Source organism: Manacus vitellinus, unplaced genomic scaffold (genome assembly GCF_001715985.3).
Source record: "Manacus vitellinus isolate BGI_N305 unplaced genomic scaffold, ASM171598v3 scaffold_25_pilon, whole genome shotgun sequence".
Lineage (NCBI taxonomy): Eukaryota > Metazoa > Chordata > Aves > Passeriformes > Pipridae > Manacus > Manacus vitellinus.
In genome coordinates, this window is record NW_021939882.1 from 746,198 (window position 1) to 771,129 (window position 24,932).

The window sequence follows — 24,932 nt, forward strand, 5'->3', positions numbered from 1 at the left end:
TTCCATGGGATTGCATCTACTATCCCAGGTGCTCTGAGTCTCAGAAAAATAGTGGTTTTAATACTATCACATGCAATTACAGTGACCTTGCTGGTGTTTCTATAGAATCAGTGCTGCTGAGAGTTGCCTGTGGAAACTGGTGCCAAAACCTCAGTAATTCTTAATGAAAACTCCCCAGAGTCACATGGCCCAGAACACACCTGGTTCATGCACAGGCAGCTGGAACCAAGGGACAGTGCAAGTAATTAAGAAGCAAACCACTACATTTTGCTTAAAAGTAGATTTCTAGAGCAAGAGTTTTTTGCAGTAAATGTGCAGTCATTTCCAGCAGCATGTTTGACTTCAGTTTCGGGTCTCATTACGTGTGAACAATAACTTGTTTCCCAGTTAAAATACTATTTGGCATAAATCATTGTCTCTCACTGCTGGTCACAGGAGCTGCTGGGCTGGTTCACTCGGCCCTCTTGGGTGCCTCGGGGATGCTTTCGGAGAGCGGTGTGAGGCCGAGGAGGACCTTGTGTCTTTCGAAGGCTTTGGTTTGTCTGAACACTCTGTCTGTGCCATGCAGATAATCCAGCACTCCCAGGACTCCATAGCACTGGTTGAACCTGAGAACCAAATGAAGATAAACATCGCTAGAAAGCTACTGAGGTTACCTCGCCTTTCGTATTTCCATTCCTTTGGGAGCCCTGTAACCTGTCTGTGATTTCTGTCCCTGCACCAGTCTCCCTGGCAGCTCTGTTGAAGCCTGGGTGAAACTTGTGCAGCTTCCCTCTTTGATGCCTTTGTTACCCAGAAATGGTGGCACTGAGCAGCAGCCAGGACTCTCCTGGGCAGCTGAGCTGTGGGAGCAGCTGGACACTTGTATTACCATTTCATGTGCTCCCAAGACTCAACTGCCATGGGACACAGAGTGGCTGTGCTTCCAGCACTGGGATACTGGCACAGCTGTCCTGTCCAGAGAGCATCTTGGATCTGCAATCATCTGTGTCCTGACAGGAGCTAAGATTCAGAGGAAACAACAGATAAGAACTGGCACCATGTTTGTTGTGCTGCCCAACATTTGGGGGGTGAGTGAACTGTCCCATGGGCTGGATCTGTAGGAGGGGCAGACTTGAAGAATCTGGTACACATCTGGGAGATGGGAACAGTTCTTCCACTGCTCAGGTATGTGTCCCTGAACAACCTGCTGCAACTGCTCTCTCCAGAATAGGAGGAGGCTGGGAATCTCTGCCAGGAAGGGTTGTGATTGTCTGGGCAAGGTGTTATCTGATTAGTGTTTCTAATCCCAGTGCATGGGAGAGGAACAGACAGGCTTCCTGCATGTTCCCTTCACCTGTGTGACTTGCCCTTGCTCTGTCTTTACATCACATGCAATGTCCTCTAAACTTCTAGGAAGAGCCTTGCAGAGAACTGTCTTTGACAGGGCTGGAGTCCCTTGAAATCCTGATCTGTTTAACTGCTGTAAGAACTGGCAGCATTCAGCAGGTGAACTGGAGAGCTGCTCTGCCTGTACATGAGTCGTGCAAACCCACTTGACCCTTGGAAAGGAGCTCTGCCCACCAGCAGTGCCGGAGTGCCGGCAGGAGGGGAAGGGGAAGCTGAGCAGTGCCCAGACGTACTTGAGGTGGTGGAAGTCGTGGAACTCTGGAGATGGCAGGAAGGGCAGGTGGTATCCGCAGTGTGAAATGCTTGTTGTTATGAGAGCAAGGGAGAACCACACTGAGATTGAAACAATGTGAGACCCCATGACCATCGGGCCAGTTATGACAGGCAGCGTGTTGGAGAGCTGGAAAGGAGAACAAACCACCTCAGTAATGCTCCACAACAAGCAGACCCTCCTCTAGGAGCTGAATTGTGTCACTTGGGTGATGCATGACATTAGTTTTGTGCAAACAGCACAAAGGGAAGATGCCTCTGTGAACATCTTAATAAAGCTACATAATCATCCAAAAAATAATTATGGGACTAACAGAGTTCTACTAACTGCAAACCACAGTCATAGCCCAAGCTCCCTAAGCTTGTAGGAGGAGTTAGACATGAGACCAAACCATGGATGTGAGGGCAGCATGATTCCAGTAAATCATCCTGGAGTCTGAGGTATGAATTTCAGCTTCACTGTGGAATAACACTGAGGCTGCTCTTGGGAAACCTCACTGTAAAAGGGAGGCCTGTGGACACACACAGTGATGTGATGATCTGCATCACTTCACTGTGTCCTGCCCGTGACACACAGAGAGACTCAGAGCTGGTGCTCTGGCCCAGGACTCCTGTTAACAGGAGATGAGACTTCTAAGTAGAATCTTTTCAAGGTGGGATGTGTTTTCTGGGAAGTCTCAGCTGGAGCAGCGTTGGGAGACACTCCTGCAAACACTGATCACATTTGCTTCTCTTCTCTTACCACTTCTCCTAATCCCATGGAAATCATGCTCCACACAGCAACTGGAGGGTGATTATGGGAGAATCCACTTACTATGTGTTCTACAGGGTGAGCATAAATGGAGACCACGCCGACGGGGGCTGTCCACTCATGGTGCTTCTTGTGAATGTGCTTATACAGGACTGGGTGGTGAACAAGCCTAAGCAGAGCAAACAGAGAAAGGAGAAAACAGAGAAAGGCAGGTTTTGAGCTCTGCAGAAAGGAACATGGAATAACAGAACACAGAATTTCTGTGGGGGACGTGCTCATATCTCCTCTCACTTAAGGATTTAAACTGGGAATAAGAGTGTAGGACTCCTGCCTTCCTATGCTCTCTCTCTATAGTACTGAGCCTTCACTCAATTGATGTGTCCACTGGCTGATGTTAAACTTAGTCCACATAAATCCTATAAATCAATGTCCCTGAATGACTCATTTGCTCAAATATGGGAGTACTGCTTAGGGGAAGACTCTGTATTTTCACTGGTTTGACTTTTCCAACTGCCAACTATTAGAGTCAGAATTTTTGGTTCCATGGGCCCTTTGTAAGAAATAGATTTTACATTTTTTTTGTGCATTTGTCTAAAAGGGACAAAGAGTGCTGAGCTCACTTCTGCATGGGCTTTTGTAGGCCTTTGTCCTCCTTGTTCTAGCTTTGTCCTCTAGAAATCCTGCAGTGTTGGGAGCCAGGCCCTGTTTCGTAGGTGTGTACAAGGGAACGGGAGATCAGTCACTGACCTTTTGGACTTTTTTTCTTTCAGGATACTGAGCCTCACTCTTTTCAAAGAACACAGCTCTTGTGTAAAGCTGCCTGTTTTCTTTCTTCCTTAGCTTCTAAGCTGTTCCACCTTTGTAATTTTACCCATTTTTGCTTACTCTAGGTAGTGGCAGCACCAAAGCCTCATGTTGTAAGGGTGCATTTCAGGACCTGTAAATTTTCCCATATAAATACTAGACTGGTGGAAGAGGAGGACTAGGATTATTGCTGTTGTAGGAGATGAGTATAAGCTTAAAGGCATGGAGGAGAATCAGAGTCCTGTTCCTGTGCTCAGCTCACCTGTGTGTATAATAGAAGAGAATTTCCTCTATTATGATGAAGATGCTTAGCTCCACAAGAAACCACTGGAAAGTGGGTAATTCCTTGCTGAAGGTGTTGCCCCACCATTTCATGACATGGAACATGGCCACAAGCATAGGCAAGGAGACAAAGAACTGATTACCCAGTGCTGTGTAGATGGCTTGGCATAGCTTCTTTGTGTCCACCTGCAAAAGAGAAGTCAGGACTTGAGGCAAAGTAAGAAGTGATGCAGCTTTAGTTGGAAGGATAAAAAGCTTTTAGATTTATAGGCAGTTCTTTTTGGGACCAACTTTTTAACAAGCTGTCAATCCAGATCTGATCAGTAACCTGATTATAGGATCTGCCTTCCTCTCTGCAGTGGATATACAAGACTTGGCTTGATTCTCCTGGAATCCTACCTGGTTGCAAGAGAAAAGCATAACAGGTTCTTCTCCCCATTCCTGGCCTAAGAGACTGCAGGAAGTGTTTAGCCAGCAGAAGAGGCAGAGTGGGAAGTACTTACAGGATCATTCTTGCCCAGCTGAATGCGATAGCGAGTAATGAAAGTTGGCTTTCCTGTTATATCAGCCACCATAAGGATTCCATTGAAGCCCCAGAAAGCAAGTGCAGGCATCAATGCAGCCCCTGTGGCATGAGGAGAGGGCAGAGATGTGTGAATGAATTGAGAGCTATGAATAAATCAGAAACAAAATACACTGGCATAGTATCCAGAGGACCTTGCTGGAACTCAGATGTGCCAAGACCTGCCCTGAGATGCTTTAAAATGGAATATAGGTAAGTTTTGACATCCAGGTAAGATCTAAAGAATGGGGAGGAGGTTAGAGAGGACAAATGTCTCACAGGTTGAAACTTGAGAAAACTGAGGCTAAGAAAAGGCCTCTCTGTTCTGGGTTACTTTTAAATACAAGTAGTATAACGTTGAGTTGATCCCTAGAACCTTGCAAGGTCCCTATAAGTTCTGTTCACCAGCTGTTAATCACAGAGAAGAGTTTTACAGGTACTAGAGCAAGAGTAAAATCCATTAATTGTACTTAAATTTTTAGTAATCAGTTCTGCTGAGTCATTCAGTTCTCACAGGAGCAAAGTATCTTCGCAGGGAAGCCATTTCAGCAGCAGAAAAATCAGATTTTTAATCTGTACAGGGGGTCTAATGGTGACCCCATTCAAAGGCAGAACATGCACAACATCAGCTGCCTCTGGCTTCCAAGCCAGTGCTTTTCTGTGGGATTAGTGAGTTTGGCAGGTCCATGAACCCCTTTTACATACAGTACATGGATGATTTCTCCTACAGAGGAGTGTTGTTAAAACTCACCAAGGAGGAAGATTGTCCACTCATCTCCCTCAAAGAAGTTGTAGAACTTCAGCCATGTTGTTTGCCAGAAATTGCCTAAAGTTATATCCTGCATAAACCTGTGGAAATAAGAGTTCTTGGTTGCCCATCTTCTTGTCATCCACTTTTTTCCCCTTTTCACAGAAAAGTTTCCCCTCAAGCCACTTTGTTTGAACAATCTTACCAAGAAACAGAGTTCACTAAGGCAGTGAACATGAGCAGGCCTGTACTGAAGGCATAGGCACTGATCTTCAAGGCATCCCAGAGCTTCTCTTCCTGTGAGAATCAAAAAGAGAAAGCACGTGCTGCTGAGGCCTGCCCTGGCATTTTTGGTATTTGCAATGGTAAAGGCAGTCCTGTGATGGCCTGTTTTGTTTCATACACACTCTAAAGTAACAAAGCTGTTATGGGATATTGTGTGTAATTGAGGGGGGAGTACACACACATCCATCTGCCATGCTTACAGAGACCTGACGTGTCACTGATGTGGAATTTCTCTGGAACAACCAAAGGGAGAGAAAGGACCACTGATTTTTCCCTCTCTGTTTTTATTTGGCATGCTGCTCAGTACCTGGAGGGCTATAATACAAGGAGCTTCTGGATAACTCGGAGCAGTGGGAAAAGAACACCTGGGGGTAAGGAGTGGTGCTCCACTTCAGCACCTCCCTCCTTCAGTATTTTCTCCCTCCCAGGATACAGTATGCTTTTTCCCACCCAAAATAGTCAAGAACTGCTGTGCTCAGATGACCTGGTTAACAGCTCCAGTTAATCCAGAACCTCTCCTCTCAACATCCCTTTTTGTTTTGAAGACCCTTTGTGAAGCCCATTGCCCACATGCCCAGAAACTTGCCTTTTTTCCCCAAGTATAACAGAGCTTTAACACCTTTCCTTTCGTAATTCACTTTGCTGTGCCTTTAGGCCATCACAGGTACAACTCAGCTCCAATGCTGAGAGTACAACTTGGCCAGCAGGTATCATGTGCCATCTGTATAAAACAACTGCACATCAACAGGGAGCTAAAACACTCAGCTTCTCACAAGTACAAAGTTCTATAAATCCCTGCTCTCAGCCACAGAAATGTTATCTTCTGAGGAAATATTCCTGTGGGCAGCTCTAATGTTAGCAGGACTTTTTATCACAGTAAGGATTTTAACTGTACAGAGCAACTGCAAGACTCAGAAAATTACCAGTGAGACCTTTTGATTCTAGGAATAAGTATATTCAAAAAGCAGCATTCAATATTTGAATATTTAAATATTCAAAACCAAGAATATATTTAAATATTCAAAACCAAGAATATATTTAGCAAATATATGACAAATTTGTAATTAATCATCTGTCTTTTAGAGTGGCCCAAGTTTCAATTGGTTCTGGAGTTCAGCAATCTTAGTTTGGTTTTTCCTGAGTGAATATGAATTATATTTATCTACAGGATGTTTTTTAAAAAAATCAATGTAATTTTAAAATAATATTATATAATAACCAGCTATTGTCTTCTTCATTCCTCTGTCCTTCCTGTTTTTTAACTGTGGTGTTGTGCTGTACAAACAGACTGGAGTAGAAATAGTATGATTCATAGTTGCAGTTCTGCTTGTCTTCTGTCAGAGAGGACAAACAAGAGAGGCAGCTCACTGAGAAACATTGAATGCAGGTGGTTTAGGGTAATGCAACATAGAAAAATTCTCTTTACGTGGCTTTCAGATTCTGTAACAGCTACAGAACATTAAATGTGACCCAGGACTTGTCAGCAATATTTATCTGTTCCAGGACAGAACTTTGCTTGTTAGCACTGAAATATTCCTTATTAAAACAAACAAACATTTCCTCTTATCACCTTTTTTTTTTTTAATCAAGTGAGCAACTGGGGAGGAATTAATTGCCAGGACTCTTGCCCTACAGCTTGATGTTTGTGAACCCTACAGGTTTATATTATAGCAATGCTATCAGCTAACAGTGTTATCACTGGCTGTACTGAACTGCAAAGGCCAGGCTGGCAAAAGTCTCAACTCCAGCTTCAGATAGTGCCTGCTGGATCCTGGGCTGGAGATCTGCTCTCTTAGCAATTTCATACATCCATTTGCCTCCATGTTATGCTGAAGTAAGACTTTCTTAATCTTTAGACCCTGGAACATCACCCACCGATTCTTTAAAAAAAAATGTTATAAAAGCTATAAAAAGCTTTGAGCTTTTTCTCCTGGGATGAAGAAAGAACATACCAAACAAAAATTCTGATGTCTTACAAGTGTTAAAATTTTTAGTTAGACCAAATAAGATTTCAGATGCTTTAGCATCCTCCAGCTGAAGAACTCAAAAGTTTCAAAAATTAGTAACTCCTAGTACTCACCACACACTGTGCAAGTCTTGCCTTGAGACAGGATAGAGTAGGTAAAGCTCAGAACCTCAGCTATTTAAAAAGCCCTTTGGCTAGAAACTGTTTTGTTTTGGGGCTGTGCTTTTATTGCATGTGATGAAGTGATTACATGAACAAGTCACACACAATGTAATTACATGAGCTGTAGAAGCAGAGAAGTTTACATATATATATAAAAAAAATCTTGTTCATCAAGTCCAAGTACTTAACACCCTGTTTCTCTTCATGCCAACAGCTCCAGCACAGTAGTTTCCAAACTAATTCATGGATTGCTTGACTTCTTGCCCTTAAAGGGCTTGTAGAAGCTGGCAAATTCCTTAAGTGCAGAACAGGGTTGCTGCTGGCATGGTGAAGAGACTGGGGCACATCAGCTGGGTCTGAGCCCAGTGAGGTGGTCCAGCTTCTGATTATGGGGGAGTGTTGTGGGTTCTTGCCACACAAAGATAACAGGCCTTTCCTCACTTGCTGCTGTAGCTGCAGTCCACTGGAAGGGAAAAACACAGGGGAAATGCTGCTGTAGTGATAAGAGATGAGCTCCTAATTGTACTAAAGTGATCGGAATGTGGATGTGTCTGTCACTTCTCTTAGAAGATGATTCAACACATCCAGCCTTCCAAAGCACCTGGATAATTCTTCCCTTAAAAGATGACCTTGAGCCTTTACCTGCTTCTGCTGCTCAGCCACGGTGGAATATCCAGAGTCTCTTTTCATCTGAAATAAAAGGTGATGTAAGTAAGTGAACCTTGGACAGCTGGAGAGTGAAAGAACACACTGCTGGCAACAGCAAATCCCCTCAACTTCCAGTCAGCTGCAAAAGTGTAAAATATTTACTCTGTGTGCCCCGTCCTGTCCTGCTCCATCCTTCATGTTGACCATCGAGCAAAGCTGAGCTCTAGAGAAGAAAAATGCCCTTATTTCCTGATGAGTTAGAAGTGTCCCAGAAGACTAACAGGCATGCAAAAATAACAAAGAAATATGGGAGGATAGCCAAACCCAAAGCTTTTTGCTCGTGGCACACGTGTGTTGTGGCACATCTGCCTCCCTTATCTGACCCAGGAATACAGTGCACCCAGCAGCAGCTCCAGCCCTTCTCAGACTGTGAGGAAATAATGATGTGGGATGTTTCCTTCCATAACAACAACATGCAGTTAAACTAACAGGAATGAAAAAAAAAAATCCTAGAACAACAAAGTGAGTTTGTGCCACAAAGGATTAACACAGTAGAGCTCCACACAGCCTTCACTCATGTGGCAGAGAAACTGTAAATTACAGCCTAAGAACATGGTAACTGATAAAATCATCTTTGCTTCAAGTCCTGCTACGGTCAGTTAGAGGGTTAAAGTCCTAAATGGACATGTGGCCACCTCATAATAAATCCCCTTGCATCTGGCTCTGGCTTGACCATTTGTTAATCATTTTGTTAAAAAAAACTTCAAAAATAAATCAGACCCAAGGTTTAAATAGCTGCTGGGCCTTCACCACTGGCCACAGCCATGAAGGGTTCTCTATGTCAGGCCATGTCCTAGGGATTATTGTGTAGCTGTTTTTATATTGCAATGCTCTTATCATCAAATATAATTAGCAAAAGTTAACAAAACATTCCTTAATGTTTTCTTGGTTTCACATGATCTTTAAGAACAAACACACAAGTTCTAATAATACAACAGCCAGATTACTGAGGATTGAGGAATTTAATCCATTTTGCTTTTCATACTCAGCAGAATATTCAAGCACAGGCAAAACATGTTACCTAAGGTACAAAGGAAAGCACAGAGAGGTTTAAAGGCACCTGTCTAAGGCAAAAACACTTGGAAAATTACCCATTAGGAAGATGATATTCTATTACCTTTATGATGGAGGGAAGCCTCTTAGGAGTACTCTTCTTGCAGCGACTCAGAAAGGAGGAATACACTGCCAAAAAGAAGTCCCCTTATTAGCCAGAAGGTTATAGTTTCCCTTTGAAATTATAGCCTTCTGGGTTCTTGCAAATATAAGTCTGTTTATTTACAGGTGTTTCCAGCTCTGTTTCTCTACGTTACATATTAGTATGCAGGCTAAAGGGCATGAGATAGAAAAATTAAGACACCTTCTTCCTGCTTACTCATGGACAGAAAAGGACAAGAACAGCCCACCACACACTTCAGTGGAAGAAACTAATGTTAAACAGTTTTGAGAAGGAAAAAAGAAAAACTAGGCAAAAAGTGATTTGAAACTGGAAACTGTGAGCTCAACTCCCAACCCCTATTTCAATACCAGGGATGGATGTACTCCTATGGAAAATGCCAACTTTTGGTAGCAGTCTTAAAAAAACCCCACACCCAAGTTCACTTTGTCTCCCTTGGCCAAAAAAGGTAGTGTGAGAAGTGCCCTAAGGTGCTATTGCTTAAAATGAGAATGCATTAGGGAGCTCACAGTGTCCAGGGCTTCTTGTCTTTCCCCAGACCTAGAGCTCCTCACTACTGGACTCTGTGAGCTGCCAGGGCCAATCCTCTTCTCCTCTTATATGTTGTTTGCCAACCACAATTTTATTGATAAAATATAGTTGGACTCTAAGATAGTTGATGAAGAATACCCGTAAGAAACAATCGTAAATAACCTGCTGGCCTGAACACAACAGCGTGAATAATCCTTGCCACAAGGATAAATTTAAATTGATCTTATCACAGTTTTTACAAGACCTTCTGATCACATCTGTTACATAACATGCATTATATGCCCATCTTGTCACAGAGGTCCTCTCAGGGCAGGTGTGCCCACTGCCTCCAAGAAAACACCACTAATACTTGAAATATGTCAGGCTTGAATAATCCATTTATTTTTGAGGTTTTGTTCCATTCCAGCTTTCTTAACAGGTTGTTCAGAGCCTTCAACAGTTGAGTGTCTGCAGGGAGGGAGATTCCACAGCTTCTCCAGGAAATCTGTTCCAGCATTTGGCAACCTTCACTGTGATTTTTTTCCCCTCAGAATTTGCCTTGTTATAACTCCTATTATTTGCCCTTTGGCTGTGCACATCCCTATCTTTACAACCACTCAGCAGGGAGCTGAAAACAGTAATGTGCAACACTTATTAATGTGTAAAATGCAATATGCAACCTCTAGTAAGCCACACTTCAGGATAAAACTTTACATTATTTACACTAAACCAAGATAAATTTGGATGGATGAGGTTTTCCCCAACATCTAATTACCTACTCTTTTTAGTGTTGGGTAATGTCTCTCCTGATTCAGGATAAACCAAATACATTAAAAAACCATTCATGTAACCATGGCTGTTTCAGCAAACAAAAAAGCCATTCAACTGCTTGGCACTGCTCTCATGTTGGCATGTTTTACAGCCCCAAATCAACCAGTGAAGCTCTCAGCTGCCTGCAGCTATTTCCAAATATCAGCTAGAACTAGAGCTGTGTAAGAAAAAAAAGAGTTCCTTTTCAGTTATTTCATATTAGTTAACACAAAAATTGATCCAGATCAAATTCTCAACCTTGAAGTAAGAGTAATTGATTTTCCAGTCAGTCTCTTGACATTAAAGGGGATACATACACTAGTCAAAAAAGAATTCTACTACATTTTTTAAATTATTATTTCCATGTATAACTTCATTTGTCCAACAAGTGTTCATTAAGTCACAGATCTGTTTTCAGCAAATTTTCCACTTCAGATACCAGGACAGGTTAGTTTGTCTAAGCCATGTTTTACAATGCTCAGTTTAATCTGAAAAGGAAAGAACTGCCATATTTTTTACAATTGTTTTAACATGTGCATCATTATGGGGCAGACAGCCCCATCTCTGCTGTCCCCTTAGATTTCTGGTGCCCAAGATGAGGCACCACAGGTGCCATTCCCCCTGCACTGTACCCATTGCACTGCACCCTTCTGACAGCAGCCAGACAGTCCTGCACAGAGGGTGCAGCTGAGTGACTGGCTGCCCACCTTGGTATTCCTTCTGCCTTCCTGCTTAAACCTTCTGTTGTAGACCTTAATTCCCTGGAATCAACCTTTATAGCGCACAGACAGTGGAAAGCTGCTCCTGGGAGAAAAAAGGCTGTAACTATTCATGAAAGTACAGAACATATAGAAACAAAAACACAGGACCACTCACCTGGTCACCTGAGCAGTTGCATATCCACGAAGCTCTGTGGACAGACACAGGACCAGACGTTGTTTGATGTCCTACCAAGCCCTGCACAGGTCTGAGGGCAACCACTGTTCCTAGAAAAGCTCACAATGGACTTCACACAGACACACGATACTGCCTTTTAATGACTTCCTCAAAGTTTCTATCATATCTTTTCAAGCTCCTACACCCTTGAACTCTGGCTGCCCATTCTTCGCTCACCTCCTGCTGATGGTAGCCTAGGAGAGGTCCTTTGTGTCTATTCAGAGCCCAGACTTCAACTCTTCACCTTTCACTACTGCTGTGGAAACTTTATGAGGGTTTAGGCAAAGGCAACAGGGGTGTGTTTCCAAGCAGAGCCGGCTGTCCCCTCCCAGACAAGTCATGTGAAGCCAGTGCCATGTCACTCACTGTTAGTGCTGGCAGTGTTCCCCGTGCCTATGTGCTGTTACTCAGTTAAGCATGTGCAATGCATCTCTGCAGGTAAGAATTTTTCATCAAGAGTTCATCACAGTACCTGAGAATAAAAGAGCCACCAACGCCCTAAGGATAAGTAGTTTTTATAATACAGCAACTCATGTTTTGAGCACAAAATAGCTAGAGTGAGTACAACTGAATGGGTCAGAGGTGTATTTGTTAAAAGCAATAAGGGCTACTGTGCAATCTGGCAAAAAACCAGCAGTCCAGTTTTCATTCTGCTGTACTAGGTCTATAAATTACACCAACGCTGTTGTTACACAGTGTCCTCAACCAGTCACAGGCAGTGGTTCCATGAGGAAGAAGATGCATATAGGTTAGCACGTGCTTGGGCTTAGTTGTCTTTGAATATGATGTTTACAGACCATAAAGTCTGTAATTATGGTATTGCAGAGAGCAAGATGTAATTTACAGTAGTATTGGTCTTTATTATGCAAATGTGGCCCCAATCTGTTACTTACCCAATATGTAGTGACTTATTACAAACTAAGCTCTGAGAACTGAGTGTTATTATCATAACTTTCCAGACTTATTTTTTCACATGAGGAAAAACAAGGAATATCACCTCTCCCTCACAGTTAGCCTTGTATGGCCACTCTCAGGTGAAGGAACCTCTCACACCAGCAGAGCTGGAGCTGTGGAGGGCTGCAAGCGTGACTAGAATTTAACAGTGTTACTGTTGCTGTTGACACTTTCTCTTGACTAATTCCAACTGCTCCATAGTAGGAATTTGTAATTCTTAGCTACTGCTACTAATTGTTATTTATCAAAGACAGCAGACTCAACAGGGAGGAATGTGATTCCTTCAAACTATGTACTCACATGCAGAGGAGGAAGTGGAAATGGGCATTTCAAGAGGGGGATGCCACATGGATGATGTCCTGAGCCCATCTTGGTTTGGACTTGAGATTGCAGTGGGAGGATTGTCCATCCAACAGCCAAAAGCAGCTGATAAAACAGTGAATTTCAAAGACCTCAGTGTTCCTTTGTAACCACTGCTCAATTCCAACATGGGTGATCTCTGAAATATTCATACCCATAGGAACAGACAGCTCAGCACATCAGGGATGTGACAGCTCATGACATTACATCATAGGGATGTAAATGTCATTTATCTTCTGCTGCAACTTGTGTCTAGCACATGTCACTAATCAGCTGCTTCTCTGCTGGCTGTCCTGTGCCCTGCACTGGTGTCTCCACCACAGACACTCCAAGGCTGGTGCAATCTTTGCTGAGGAATGCAAGAAGTCTGATTTCTTCTCAGCAGAAAAGCTTTTTGATTAGAGACGTAATACCTTTGATCACTCTCCACAGTTTTTTTAATAGTCACTGGTTGTTTCACTGTTTGAAAAGAGTATCAGGAGAAAATCTCTGAAGTACATTTCAGGCTTGTACAAGCCCACTCTGATAGTTCCTCTAACACTGAAGAGGAATCTGACCTTGGCATGCCTCACCTACTCCCTAGTTCCCTGTGTTCTGAACCAGATTTCTAATCATCTCCTAGGGCACACGTGGCCACCACCTACTACTGCACTGGTGGCTTTGGAAGCATCTGTGGAACCACAGAAGGGTTAGAAAAATGTAAAATTTTAGGATTTCCATAAGTAAGTTTTTTCCTCATTTGTGGTGCTGTGACTGAGAGGAAAGGAACACAAAGAAAGGAACAACTGTTTCTACAGAGCATGATCCAGGACATGCAGCTCCAGCTGCCCAACATGAAAATGTTGAGCTAAAGCCCTTTATTCCACTTTATAATGTAGCTCTACACACACAAACTGTTTTTTGTACTCTGGTCTTAACAGAACCAGAGGATGTGAGGACTCCTTGGACTGCTGGACCTGGAGCATGGTAACTTCCAAGTACAAAAACCATGGGACTTTTTTAAAGAGGAAGGTGCCTTTTCCAGCTATTCTTCATCTTTATTAGCAATGATCAAAATCAGCCATGCTTGGAGAAACAAATTCTGATCTCCCTCAGCAAAATATGTCACCAGCACTCCCCACCAGTGCTTGCAAACATCCTTCAACAGCCTTTTTTTACACAGGAATTTTTAAACACTGCAAGTGTAATTTATCACAGGCAATTATTGCCTGCAACACATTTTTGTGAGAGTACCAAGGCACAGATATTTACAGTGTCCTGAGAAGATGCATCCTCCCTTTTCCCCTGGATTCAACATACCTTCGAGTGCTGGGTCTAAGAGCAAGAAAAATATGTATGTGTATTTAACTCTGAACTCTTTAGGGAATAAAAAAAAAGATCTATGCACAGAGTGCTGTAATCCAACCTGGTGAATTCACCTGCTAACAACATGTTTTCTAGCATGAAATCCCAAACTCAAGTGACCACGGGCAGAAAGGTGATTACTTTCTGCCCATGTAGCATATTGCATAATAGATAAGATACTCAATGCCAGAGACTGCAGAGCTAAGGCAAAATGGTAACTATCATCTATGAAGATAAACTTCGACTCAAAATAACATGAAATAATGGCATGTCATAAGATGTTGACAGCAACAAGGTCACTTGACAGAGAGCAGCACACAAAAACCCTCTTCTAAATGTTACATTTCTGCTGAGGCATGAACATTAAAACTGAGACACTGAACTATGAAGTGGGAAAGAGCCCATGAATCGGTTTTCCAGATACTTTGATCGAAATGGGTGGGCAAGTAGCTGAGACTCAGTGAGAAGAAAGACTCCCAAATGGTGGGCAGATAACCCAGTACTAGAATGCATGTAAATATATATATATATACACACACACACATATATTTATTTTATAATGGATGCAACCCTGTCCAGAAGGCAGGCAGTCTAAAGGAAATACTATCCAAGCTTAATTAGTAGACAAGCTTCCAAGTAAATTGCCTCTCTGCCATCAGCATCAGCCCGCAAAAGTGTTGGCGGCCGCGTTCCACAAACGGTTCGCTTATACTGCTTCACCAGGTAGAACCTTCTGTTGCTAACTTAATTGAAATTCCATTCCCGGAACAGCAGAAGCCAGACTAAAAGTCTGCAGGTGTAGCAGGGACTTGTAAGACTTCTACGCTCCTGCAGGAAGCAGCAGAATTTCCTCAACTAATGAGCTCGATACGCACTGCACCGTAGGGCCGGGACAGCGGTGGTTTGCACTCTGGGCCTTGGAAAATGAACCCTTATCCCGCTCCGCCACCCTGCGCGCCCTCGGGCCTGGCCCCGACCCGGGGACCCCCTCACCTCCCCTGTGGTGAGGGAGGGGCGGCCGCTGATCCTTCCGGGGACGCTCAGCCAAGGCCCGGCGCAGCCCGTGTCCCGAGGGTCGGCTTGCTGGGGCTCCCCATGCTGACGAGCCCATCCATGCGTTCCCGCCGGGCGCGATGTGCGCCTGTGTCCCCTAGGGAGCGGAGCTCCCGGCCTCCCTCACCCCGTCGTTCCTCCCCCCGCCCTCGGGCTTTGGACCAGACGCCCGCGCGCGCAGCGCTGAGAGCCCGGTTGAGCCCCATTCCCGGGCACCCGCAGGGGGGGGACGGGGAAGAGAAACACTGCGCTCCAGCGCTCGTGCGCATGCGCAGTGCAGCGGCGGCGCGGCCTGCTGCGCCCGCAACGTAACGTTTCCTCTCTCCTCCCAAGCCCTCCGCCCCGCCCGCCGCGCTGCGGCCGCCGGGGTTCGGCACCTCTCGCGAGAGCAAGCAGCCGCGGAGACCGGAAAGCGCCGCCACCCGCGGCTAGGGACCTGCGGATCCAGAAGCCATCGCGGCTGCGCGGGACGAGCGGCGCGTTGCCGCTGCCGGGGCTCGCCCCGGGCTGCAGTACCGCCGTGCGTGCGGGAATTCGCGGGGCCCTTGGCACAGGCACCGCTGGGAGCGGGCTGCGGCTGAGCTAGCCGCCGGGGACAGCGGCCCACCCGCTTTCCCCCCTGCCGCTGAGCCGCGTCCGGGCGGCCCCGCCGCTCTGAGGGCGGGGGGGGCCCTGAGGGAACCCCTGGGCTGATGAGGCTCGGTTGCTTCGTGCCACTTCCGCGGTGACTCGTGCCTCAGGGCCCGGCCGGGGGCTGGGCGGGACCCCTGAGCAGGGTCTGTGTTCCAGCCCGGGAGCTGTCCCGGGGTAGCGCTGCTGACGCTGCCGGTGTCAGCTGGAATGTTGAAGCTGAAATACCCCCCTGCAACGTGTCCTGAGTTAGATCAGGGAATCACAGCATCCCGGAGCGGGTCGGGTTGGAAGGGAACACTGCGGGTCAGCTGGTCCAACGTCCCTGCTCCAGCAGGGCCATCCTAGGGCACATTGCACAGGATTGCGTCCGGACGGTTCTGGAATTTCCCCGGGGAGGGAGACTCCACAGCCTCTCTGGGCAATCTGTTCCAGTGCTCGGTCACTGCACAGGAAAGGAGTTCTTCCACAGTTCACGTGGAGCTTCCTGTGCATAAGTTTGTGCCTGTTGTCTCTTGTGTTGTTGGGCACCACTGAGCAGATCCTGGTTCCAGCCTCTTGACATATCCCCCGTCAGACATTCATGCATATTGAAACTTATGTTGGTGAGTGTTCTCTCTAACACGTTATGTTACTGTGTTTAAAAGCTCTTCATCACAGAATCACAGAATGATTTGGGTTCAAAGGGAACTTAAAGATCATCCCATTCCACCCCCTGCCATGGGCAGGGACACCTTCCACTGGACCAGGTTACTCAGAGCTCCATCCAGCGTGGCCCTGAGCACTTCCAGGGCTGGGGCAGTAGCTGAGGGTTAAACATGAGGATTCCCTGCTGTACATCGTGTGCCCAGAGTTTCAGAGCTTATGCCAGGAGAAGGAGAAAGATGGGATAATGATTCTTTGCATGAATAACTGTACTGTTAATTGTGCATCTGCTCTGAAAAGGTGCTCTAGATTTCAATCAGCACATTTACAGAAAGTGATAAAAGCAAGAAGAAACTTGATGTAAACTTTAAATGGGTTGTTTGAAGCTGGAAATGGAAGTGTGACTGACTGCTAAAGAGCATTTATTCTCATGTGACTCTTTCTTCATTTAAAGCATTATTTATGTCTCTTTAATGCAGCTCACTGATAAGATTGCACAGCTTGTGATTCTGCACTGTTGTCTGAGTTCAGCATCAGCTGCCTTTCCTCTGCTGCAAGATGCCAGCAGCTCTTGCAGAGAACAGCCAGGTTATCTGTGAAGTATGGGCCAACAACCTGGAGGAAGAGATGAGGAAAATTCGGGAGATCGTTCTGAGTTACAGCTACATTGCCATGGTAAATGTTTTATACTTGACCTAATTGCCTTAGTCAAGGGATTTTTTTGGGTAGAGGGAGTAAGTTGATTCTTGAGTGAGAAATGATTTCTCCCTACCCCCAGTCAAGCTGCGATAGAAGAGGTGAAAAATTAAAAAGATGTTGAGTAACTTTCCAGAATTTAATACAAGCAGTGTTGAGCATGGATTGAGTGAAAAAAGGGCAAGATGGAGACCCACTTAAAAAGATGAATTAATTTAACATTTAGCTATTCATGGTATTTTAGTTTGTACAATACAAAAATGGAACAGGTCATAATTGTGTTTAAATTTCTATTTTTCCACTGGTGTATTTGTCCTTTGGATGTCTTTCTCTGTTTGGCTGTGGAAGATGCCATGGGACTGTAGGTCAAAAGGCCTGACATCCAGTCAGCTGGGCTGCCTCCAGCTCCTTTTTAATGAGGGCAGATGTTGATTCTTAGGGAAGAAAAATATTCTGGCTGTAGATAAGACAGTGTGTTCAGAAAGCTTTGTTTAAGAAGACCAGAATCTCCCCCGGGTGGGAGGAATCTCCTCCTGCTCTTACAAGTCTGTATCTGCTTGGCAGCACCCAGTGAGTTACTTAAAGAACTGGTTTTAGTTTTGATACTGCAAGTTCTGCCAACTTTGCTTAGAAATACTAAACCTCAGGATAGGAAAAGTCCTTAATAAAAGTCTGGCACAAAGACAGGTGCCCCTGCAGTGTGTGCAGGATTTCTGTGTCAAATGCAGTTGTGGATGGGAATATGATTTCTTGTTGTCATATGTCAGTGGGAAATGAGCTTTTTTGCATCTTTTTCATCCCACTGAAAGTGTGCTCAGGGCCTGTTTTAGTGGCTGTGCTGTCAGAGTGGACACAAAAGCATCTTGGGCAAGGGAGAGACTCTGTCAGATGCACCAACCTCTGGGTTCGTTGTGGAAGATTTTGCATATAGTCAGTAGAAGCTACATGACCTAATCTGAGGGTAAAAATAGTGTGGCAGTTTGGGTTTCAGCAAAGGTAGCACACAGTCTCTGGCCAAGTAAAATGTTTTTCATCAAATAGATGGTTTTTTTGTCTAATAGAGGGTTGCTGTTGTTGAAGTCTGTTTTGATTGATAGTAATTTTTGTTAATGTAGGCATTGGCTGTTCCTCAGAAACAGTGAAGGTTTCACTGTCTGGGCTATCAAGTGAAGATGGTCAGAGTGCCAAATCTAACTTGTATTTAGAACGTGAAAGAATGCTGAATAAATAAAAACTATTTCATTGTAGTAGATTTAGAGAAAATGAGGGGGTCTGTTGCAAGGGAGAGATGTTTAGATTGTACAGTAATGCATGTTGGAGGGCTTTGCAACGTTTTTGATTTGGAATAAAACAAAACTGTAAGAAGGCATATGTGTAGTAAATTAATGCAATAGTTTATTAATTGTGTGGAGTTTTTTAGTGTCTGACTTGTAGCAGTTTAAAAGCTGTACGAATATGGAAAAGGAGGGAAAAAACCGCTGATTTTAACAGAATAATTCACAGAATACAGTGCTGAGACCTGCAGGTGTGGAACCAAATAAACTTCCAATAGAGGGATAATAGTGACTTCTAACAGAGAACATGGTGAAACAAAATTTTCCCTTCTGTCCTAGGACACAGAGTTTCCTGGAGTTGTTGTCAGGCTGATCGGGGAATTCCGCAGTTCCACAGACTACCAGTACCAGCTCCTGCGGTGTAACGTCGACCTGCTGAAAATTATCCAGCTGGGCCTAACTTTCACAAATGAGAAGGGGGAATATCCTTCTGGCATCAACACCTGGCAGTTTAACTTCAAATTCAACCTCACGTGAGTCTTTTGAGCCGGGGAATAATTTCCTGTTCTCTTCTGCTGTGGAGATGTTTTCCTTTGGCAAATGCTGGTGTCCGTGTGCTCATCATCACTGGCTAATTCCCAGCAATAAAAATTCAGATTCTAATGCAGAATATGTGGGAACCTCTTTTGGAGTGCCAGGAGTTAATAATGTTTCTCGAAGTCAAAACTGTGCTAAAATCCTTAATACCCTTTTATCTCTTGATAATTTTATGTGTCTTATTCTGGAACAATGTTATAGTCTGAAACTTCATGTATTTTATGTGTATATATATATATATATATATGTATATAAAAATCCATGTCTTTCTGCTAAAAATAAATGGATGTGCTGTTTTCATCATAAAAGACCTCCTCACAGATCCATGCTAAAATATAAACTGGGATCTAAAAACATGTTGGTGTAATCATCACACCTGTTCAGGAGAATGAATATTGTTAAGTGGAGCGTGGCAGTTCTTGTCTCCTCCATACTGCAATATCCTGGGTTGCAGCTGAAACAAGTTTCATTATTCCTTCCCCTGTAATTATAAAGACAAACTCAGCATAATTACCACTAGAGCTGCCTGGAAGTAAAGAAAGGTTTATCTGACAAAACCACACACTTATAGGAAATCAATTAGTGTTTTTATGAAGCTGTCATTGGAAAGCATTAGTTACTTTGTGCAGGGCACACAGTTCTTGAACCCAAAAGTTGTACTATTTACTCCACAAATCTGTGAGCCTCTTAGAAGTATTGAATCAGAGTGAAGGGGTTTTCACAGTGTGATCACTTCATTTGACTGAGTAATCATATTGATAGGAACTTTGATCTGTGTGTTGTCATGTCCTTTCCTCCCCCTCAATTGAAGCAAACCAGTAAAGAAGTCAGGTTCCTGCTCAGCTCTCTACCAAGCACATCATCACTCATCCCCGTCCTCCTTCCTGAGTCAAGGGTGATGCAATTTTGTTTACTCCCAGAGATGGAAGTGGAGGTGATGATAAAGTGGTACATGCTGTGAAGTGAAAAGGAAAAATGTAGACAGGAATGATGCTCAGTGCTTTAGAGTTGCACATCTTCCTCTTTGAGAGAACTCCCCTTTTCTCTGTGGTGCTTCCCTTTGCCTTGCAGAAGAGGCATTTTTCAAAACTCAGTTTCATTTCTGTGGAGTTGGAATCTTTGGAATTTGCACTAGCAAGAGTTATTAACTAGTTACGATCACAGAGCAGGTTGTTACAGATGTAGGAGGCTGTGGTAATGATATTAAAACTGAGTCAGTTTGAATTTTCTAGAGAGACAAATGTGGAACCCAGAGGTCTCTTACTGGTCAGTCCAATTCTTGAAATACTGTGTGGGGACAATTTTTCTAAAATTAACTTATCTTGGCAGCACCTTAAGTGCAAACCTGGTTTTTTTTTCTTCAGGGAGGACATGTACTCTCAGGATTCCATAGACCTCCTTGCCAGCTCTGGGCTGCAATTCCAGAAGCATGAAGAAGAAGGGATTGACACCCTGCATTTTGCTGAGTTGCTGATGACATCTGGGGTTGTCCTAAGTGACAGTGTGAAATGGCTCTCCTTCCACAGGTGGGTCTGAGATGGTCACTGACCCTGTCAAATCTTTTCTTGATTCTGTGCTTTTTTCCATGGAGACTGACACAGATTTTAAGGAATAAAATTAGCAGTCCTGCAGTTCTTAAAATAAGATATGAAAGCCAAGTTTAAGAAGTAAGGACATGTGACACTTCATGGTCTGAATTTTGTTTATGTGTTGCTTGCAAATCCTTTTGCTGTTACAGTCTCCTTCAATGCAAGAAGTTAGTAACAATTTAAAATATGATTACACTTTAGTAAATGCATTGTAAAGTAAGGATTTTGTTTCTTTTTCCTTACCATACTGTTGGTGGTGCTCTGAACTTCCATCTTGTGTTTACGTAGAGCAAGAAATCTGTGTGGTTAAGATGTGTTTCCTGTAGCCTTTCAACCAACTTGATTGCAAAGCCTCTGGTGTCTGATGCCATCACAAGTGAAAGGACCTGCCATCACCTCCTCCTCTCTCAACAGACACTTCCAGGGTTTCCTGCTTTTCTGTATTGCCCATAGCTACAGAAATGTACAGTGTTGAGAAGAAATGTTTGTTCTTCCCAATGGCTTAGCTGTTTCACAAGAGGTTAGAATCCTCAAGGAGGATTCCAAAGTCCTACACTGGCATGAAAATCAGGATGAGTTCTGGCTCTGATCCAGAGAACTTTTATGAGTGTCAGAATATGTTAAGGCTTGAAAGGTACAGCAAGTAAAATTCTGTTGAAAAATGAGATATTGCTACCGACTGAATTACAGGTGCTGCCTGCTTATCTGGTTTCTGTATGGGTTTTTTTTCAGTGGTTATGATTTTGGCTACATGGTGAAGTTGTTGACAGATTCCAAGTTACCGGAAGAGGAACATGAATTTTTCCATATCTTGAACCTTTTCTTCCCATCTATCTATGACGTGAAGTACTTAATGAAAAGCTGCAAAAACCTCAAGGTAACTTGTCTCTCCCCAGCAAGCAAGTGATGGGCATCAACACTGTAAATGTACAGGAAGCCAAGTGACAGAACTGCTACTTATGTTGTCTTAAAACTGGAACTTGTGTAAAAGCCAGTGGTGACACAGAAGCAGCTATGACACAGTTTGTCTCTAATGGATGCTGCCCTCTCCACATGAGACTTATCAGTATGTTTATTATAAAGGAGACATTCCCATAGTGGGGAATTCCCTTCCGGTTTGTGTATCAGAGGCTAATTATAATTCAGCATATTTCCTATGCAGGGCTGTTTCTTTTACATGAACCACTCCATGACTTCATTAGTTAATCAGTTAGTAGACACTCAGAGGGTTGAAAGTAATCTATCTACTGAATCACAGCCTTGTTTGAGTAAAGGGAGGGAAAGGTCCAGCATGTGTAACCTATGAATGTACCCACAGTCATCTCAAGTATCTGCAGCAGGAAAAGGAAGGCACCTAAATTTGAGAAGAGTTATTTATGCACTCTTGAACAGTATTTGCCACTGTGTTTCACTCACAGCTGGTGTGTGCGTACTGCTGGAATCTGCATCGATTTATCATATTCAGTGTTTGTCCTCATGTTTTGGAGAAGTGTGGCAATTTTGGCAAGAGATAGATCTTCTAAAATAAAACCTGTTCTGTTTTATTTGCAGGGTGGCCTTCAGGAAGTGGCAGATCAGCTGGATTTGCAGCGAATTGGACGACAACACCAGGCAGGATCAGACTCTCTTCTCACAGGAATGGCGTTCTTCAGAATGAAAGAGGTACTGCAGTGTCCTTTCTCCCGTTCCTACCCATAAATGTCAACATCTACAGTGTGTTCTTTGTTTTGTTTTGGATTTTTTTGAGCCTTGTGGCCATCACACTTCAAACTGTCAGTAATAGGAGTTGTTGATATTGGCACAGACTTGTTCTGTTTACTCCTCTTTCATGTGCTTATTTTAATTTGCACGCTGCATCTTAGGGGTGGCCGATTTCAAATAAGCTGTTTAATTAGCATTGGATGCTTTCTGATTTAGAGGCACAATTAAACAATACCTGTTTCTCTTCCCTGTTTTTTTTTTTTTTAAATCTGCAGTTGTTTTTTGAGGATACAATTGACGATGCAAAGTATTGTGGGCGACTGTATGGCCTTGGCACGGGGGTGGCTCAGAAACAAAATGAAGATGTGGACTCAGCCCAAGAGAAAATGAGCATTTTGACCATTATCAACAACATGCAGCCGTGATGAGCGGTGCCCCTCAGCAGAACATGTTTACCACATTGGCAGCTGCTATCCTCAACCTTTTTCCCTAATAGTGTCTCAAACAAAAGGCCTCTCCAGTCCACAGGCTGCGCAAGGCCTGCAGTGTTGCTGAAGAGCTGCATCTTCATTTGAAACCCAGAAGAGTTGACTGAATTCCTAATACCAGCATTTGTGGTTTGCCATATTTTTAATACCAAGGCCAAAGGACAGAATCTACTGTGTATACCTCTGTTTATTTTTTCCTCTTTATACTGTACAGAATCTGCAAGGAAGATTTAATGGTAGCTATTAAGTAGAGCTAAGGGTCTGGAAATCCAGTGACAATGGACACAGACATGCACACAGATTTGCAATTTGTGCTTTATAAAGCTTATTTTAAAACGTCTGCATGGTGTGAGGGTGACAGCTTCACCTCATATTTTGCTAATTTTATCTTTGTGTAGTCTGCGAAAATTGCTCCCTTTGATCACTGCAGAGGTTTGGGAGTGGATGACATTAAAAATGATCCTTGCAGCTAAAAATATTTGGAGATTTGCTTTAACAGCCATAGGAGTGGATATTAATGGAGCTGATTTGATCAGAACTCCTTAGTTTCTAATTCTGTATGTTACAGGTTTGACCAGTTCTGAGCCTCAGCTTTGTTCTTACGGGTATTAAGGAACTGTTCTGGAAATAGATTCAGAGGCCCAAAAGTTTACCTTTGACAGGGGATTGGACCAATACTCTGACTTCAGTTTTCTTCAACTCAACCTACAAATTTTATTCTTCTCCTTGCAACACAGCTAGTTCAGCAGATGGATAAGTATTTGTTCCTCTTCTCTCCCCTGCTTCTTCAGCCCCTAATTTTACAGTTTGCTTAACAGATAAAACAACTGGTTCTTTTCATTATATACACCTGAAAAGTAGTTAGAGGATGGAAGAACTTGGGATTCTGACTTTGAAAAAAATGAGCTATTCTGCAGTGCTTTTTTTTCAACAGCTCTGTAATGACATTTCTTTAAAAAAATCCCTTTTGGACCTGTCAAACTTAAAGTTCATAAGACTTTGGCATTTTAAAAAGTCTTAATCCATTGTTATGAGTTGAGGTTTAGAGCTGGTATTTAAAATGCTTGTAAATACTAGGTTTTATTTTTTGTAAAATAAATTTTTTTAAACCAGGCTTTGTTTTGGATTTTCTATCAAGCACTAGAATTTCCAAAGTTGAGGCTCTGGAATCTGAATTTGGGCGATACATGCTAAAAGATGCTCAAGTTTGTTTCCTTTACTATTTATGATGTGCAACTGGGATAGTTCTTTGTAAAATCTGCTTTTGAGCTTATTGTACAATAGCTGATGAAAGCTGAGCTGAAGATCTCTGGGGGATTTGTATTCTCTTCCTGCTCATCTCAGCACAGGTCACAGGAAGGTGGAGTATTCTCACAGTGCAGAGTGGCCACTTAAAGGGAAAAATTGTTGTGTGTGGCACTTTCCTGCTCCATCTAAACTAGTGGTTCCCGCTGTAAGTGCAGGAAGGCAGTTTGGTTAAGCACTGGCTCCCCCACGTGGTTTTCGAGTACTTTGTACAGAATTTAGCGAGTTCGAGTAGGTGGCAACAGTTTAGTGATTAACACATCTACAGAAAGATCTTGTTTTAGTCTAACCCCTGGCTTTCACCTGCTGCTCTTGAAGTTGTTCTGAGCTTTATTTAGCTTGAAGCAGGAAGTCTGTCAGGATTAAGTTTGCATTTTGGCTGGAAGAATTTGGAACACCCTTTCATCTAAAAAATCCATCACTTCTTAAACAATGATCTTTAGTGTACTTACAAACTTTCTAAATTCATGATACATGCTCCCCTCCCACCCATATCAACCTTTCTGCTGCATTTAAAACATTGCTTCTAGAAGTGACTAAGACAGCTGCTATGTTCACTAAGGCTCATACAACCTTGTGCTTTTCTTAGGAAGAGTTACTTTTTCTAACCAGACAGGCAAAGCCTTCAGGTAAGCTGTAAAACTGGTCAAAATATTACATGTTCAAGACTGCAGAATCCACAATTGGTTTTGGCACTTCTAGAATAGCACCATTCTAGAGAGCTTGATTGTACCTCAAATTCACCACCACTGTAGCAAAAAGCAGTTTGTTCAGCTGTGGATGTTTTCAAAAGCAGGGACTTTTCCTGACCTGGGGAAATTCCTTCTCTCTCTCGCTAGTCATGCTGGAAACAAAAGATCTTGCCCCCTTTTACCTTGTACGGGTGGCTTCACCACACAAGGCTAAGCCATAGCACACATTTAACAACAAAAAAGAACC

The 24,932-nt window shown here is 43.5% G+C and overlaps 2 protein-coding genes across 7 annotated transcripts; one reads left to right on the forward strand and one right to left on the reverse strand.

The window, feature by feature from the left end:
• Window positions 1-245: 245 nt before the first annotated feature.
• Window positions 246-15,116, reverse strand: FAXDC2 (fatty acid hydroxylase domain containing 2). Of its 6 annotated transcripts, none has more exons than XM_018073578.2 (11): window positions 15,009-15,116; window positions 11,298-11,407; window positions 9,045-9,109; window positions 7,862-7,909; window positions 5,012-5,103; window positions 4,810-4,907; window positions 4,000-4,121; window positions 3,477-3,682; window positions 2,474-2,579; window positions 1,623-1,789; window positions 452-608 (listed from the first exon to the last, which is right to left on the reverse strand). In XM_018073578.2, exons 4-11 carry the CDS (start codon window positions 7,907-7,909, stop codon window positions 452-454), a joined length of 996 nt encoding a protein of 331 aa, XP_017929067.1. In that variant the 5' UTR covers window positions 9,045-9,109; window positions 11,298-11,407; window positions 15,009-15,116. The 6 variants fall into 6 exon arrangements, with proteins under 6 accessions (XP_017929062.1, XP_017929067.1, XP_017929066.1 ...); XM_018073577.2 differs by having other exon boundaries at window positions 11,298-11,427; XM_018073576.2 differs by lacking the exon at window positions 15,009-15,116 and adding an exon at window positions 11,535-14,970.
• Window positions 15,117-16,800: 1,684 nt separating this feature from the next.
• Window positions 16,801-22,855, forward strand: CNOT8 (CCR4-NOT transcription complex subunit 8). The gene is made up of 6 exons (XM_029960246.1): window positions 16,801-17,018; window positions 18,653-18,846; window positions 20,275-20,436; window positions 21,232-21,376; window positions 22,051-22,161; window positions 22,476-22,855. Exons 1-6 carry the CDS (start codon window positions 16,902-16,904, stop codon window positions 22,623-22,625), a joined length of 879 nt encoding a protein of 292 aa, XP_029816106.1. The 5' UTR covers window positions 16,801-16,901; the 3' UTR covers window positions 22,626-22,855.
• The last annotated feature ends 2,077 nt before the right edge of the window (window positions 22,856-24,932 follow it).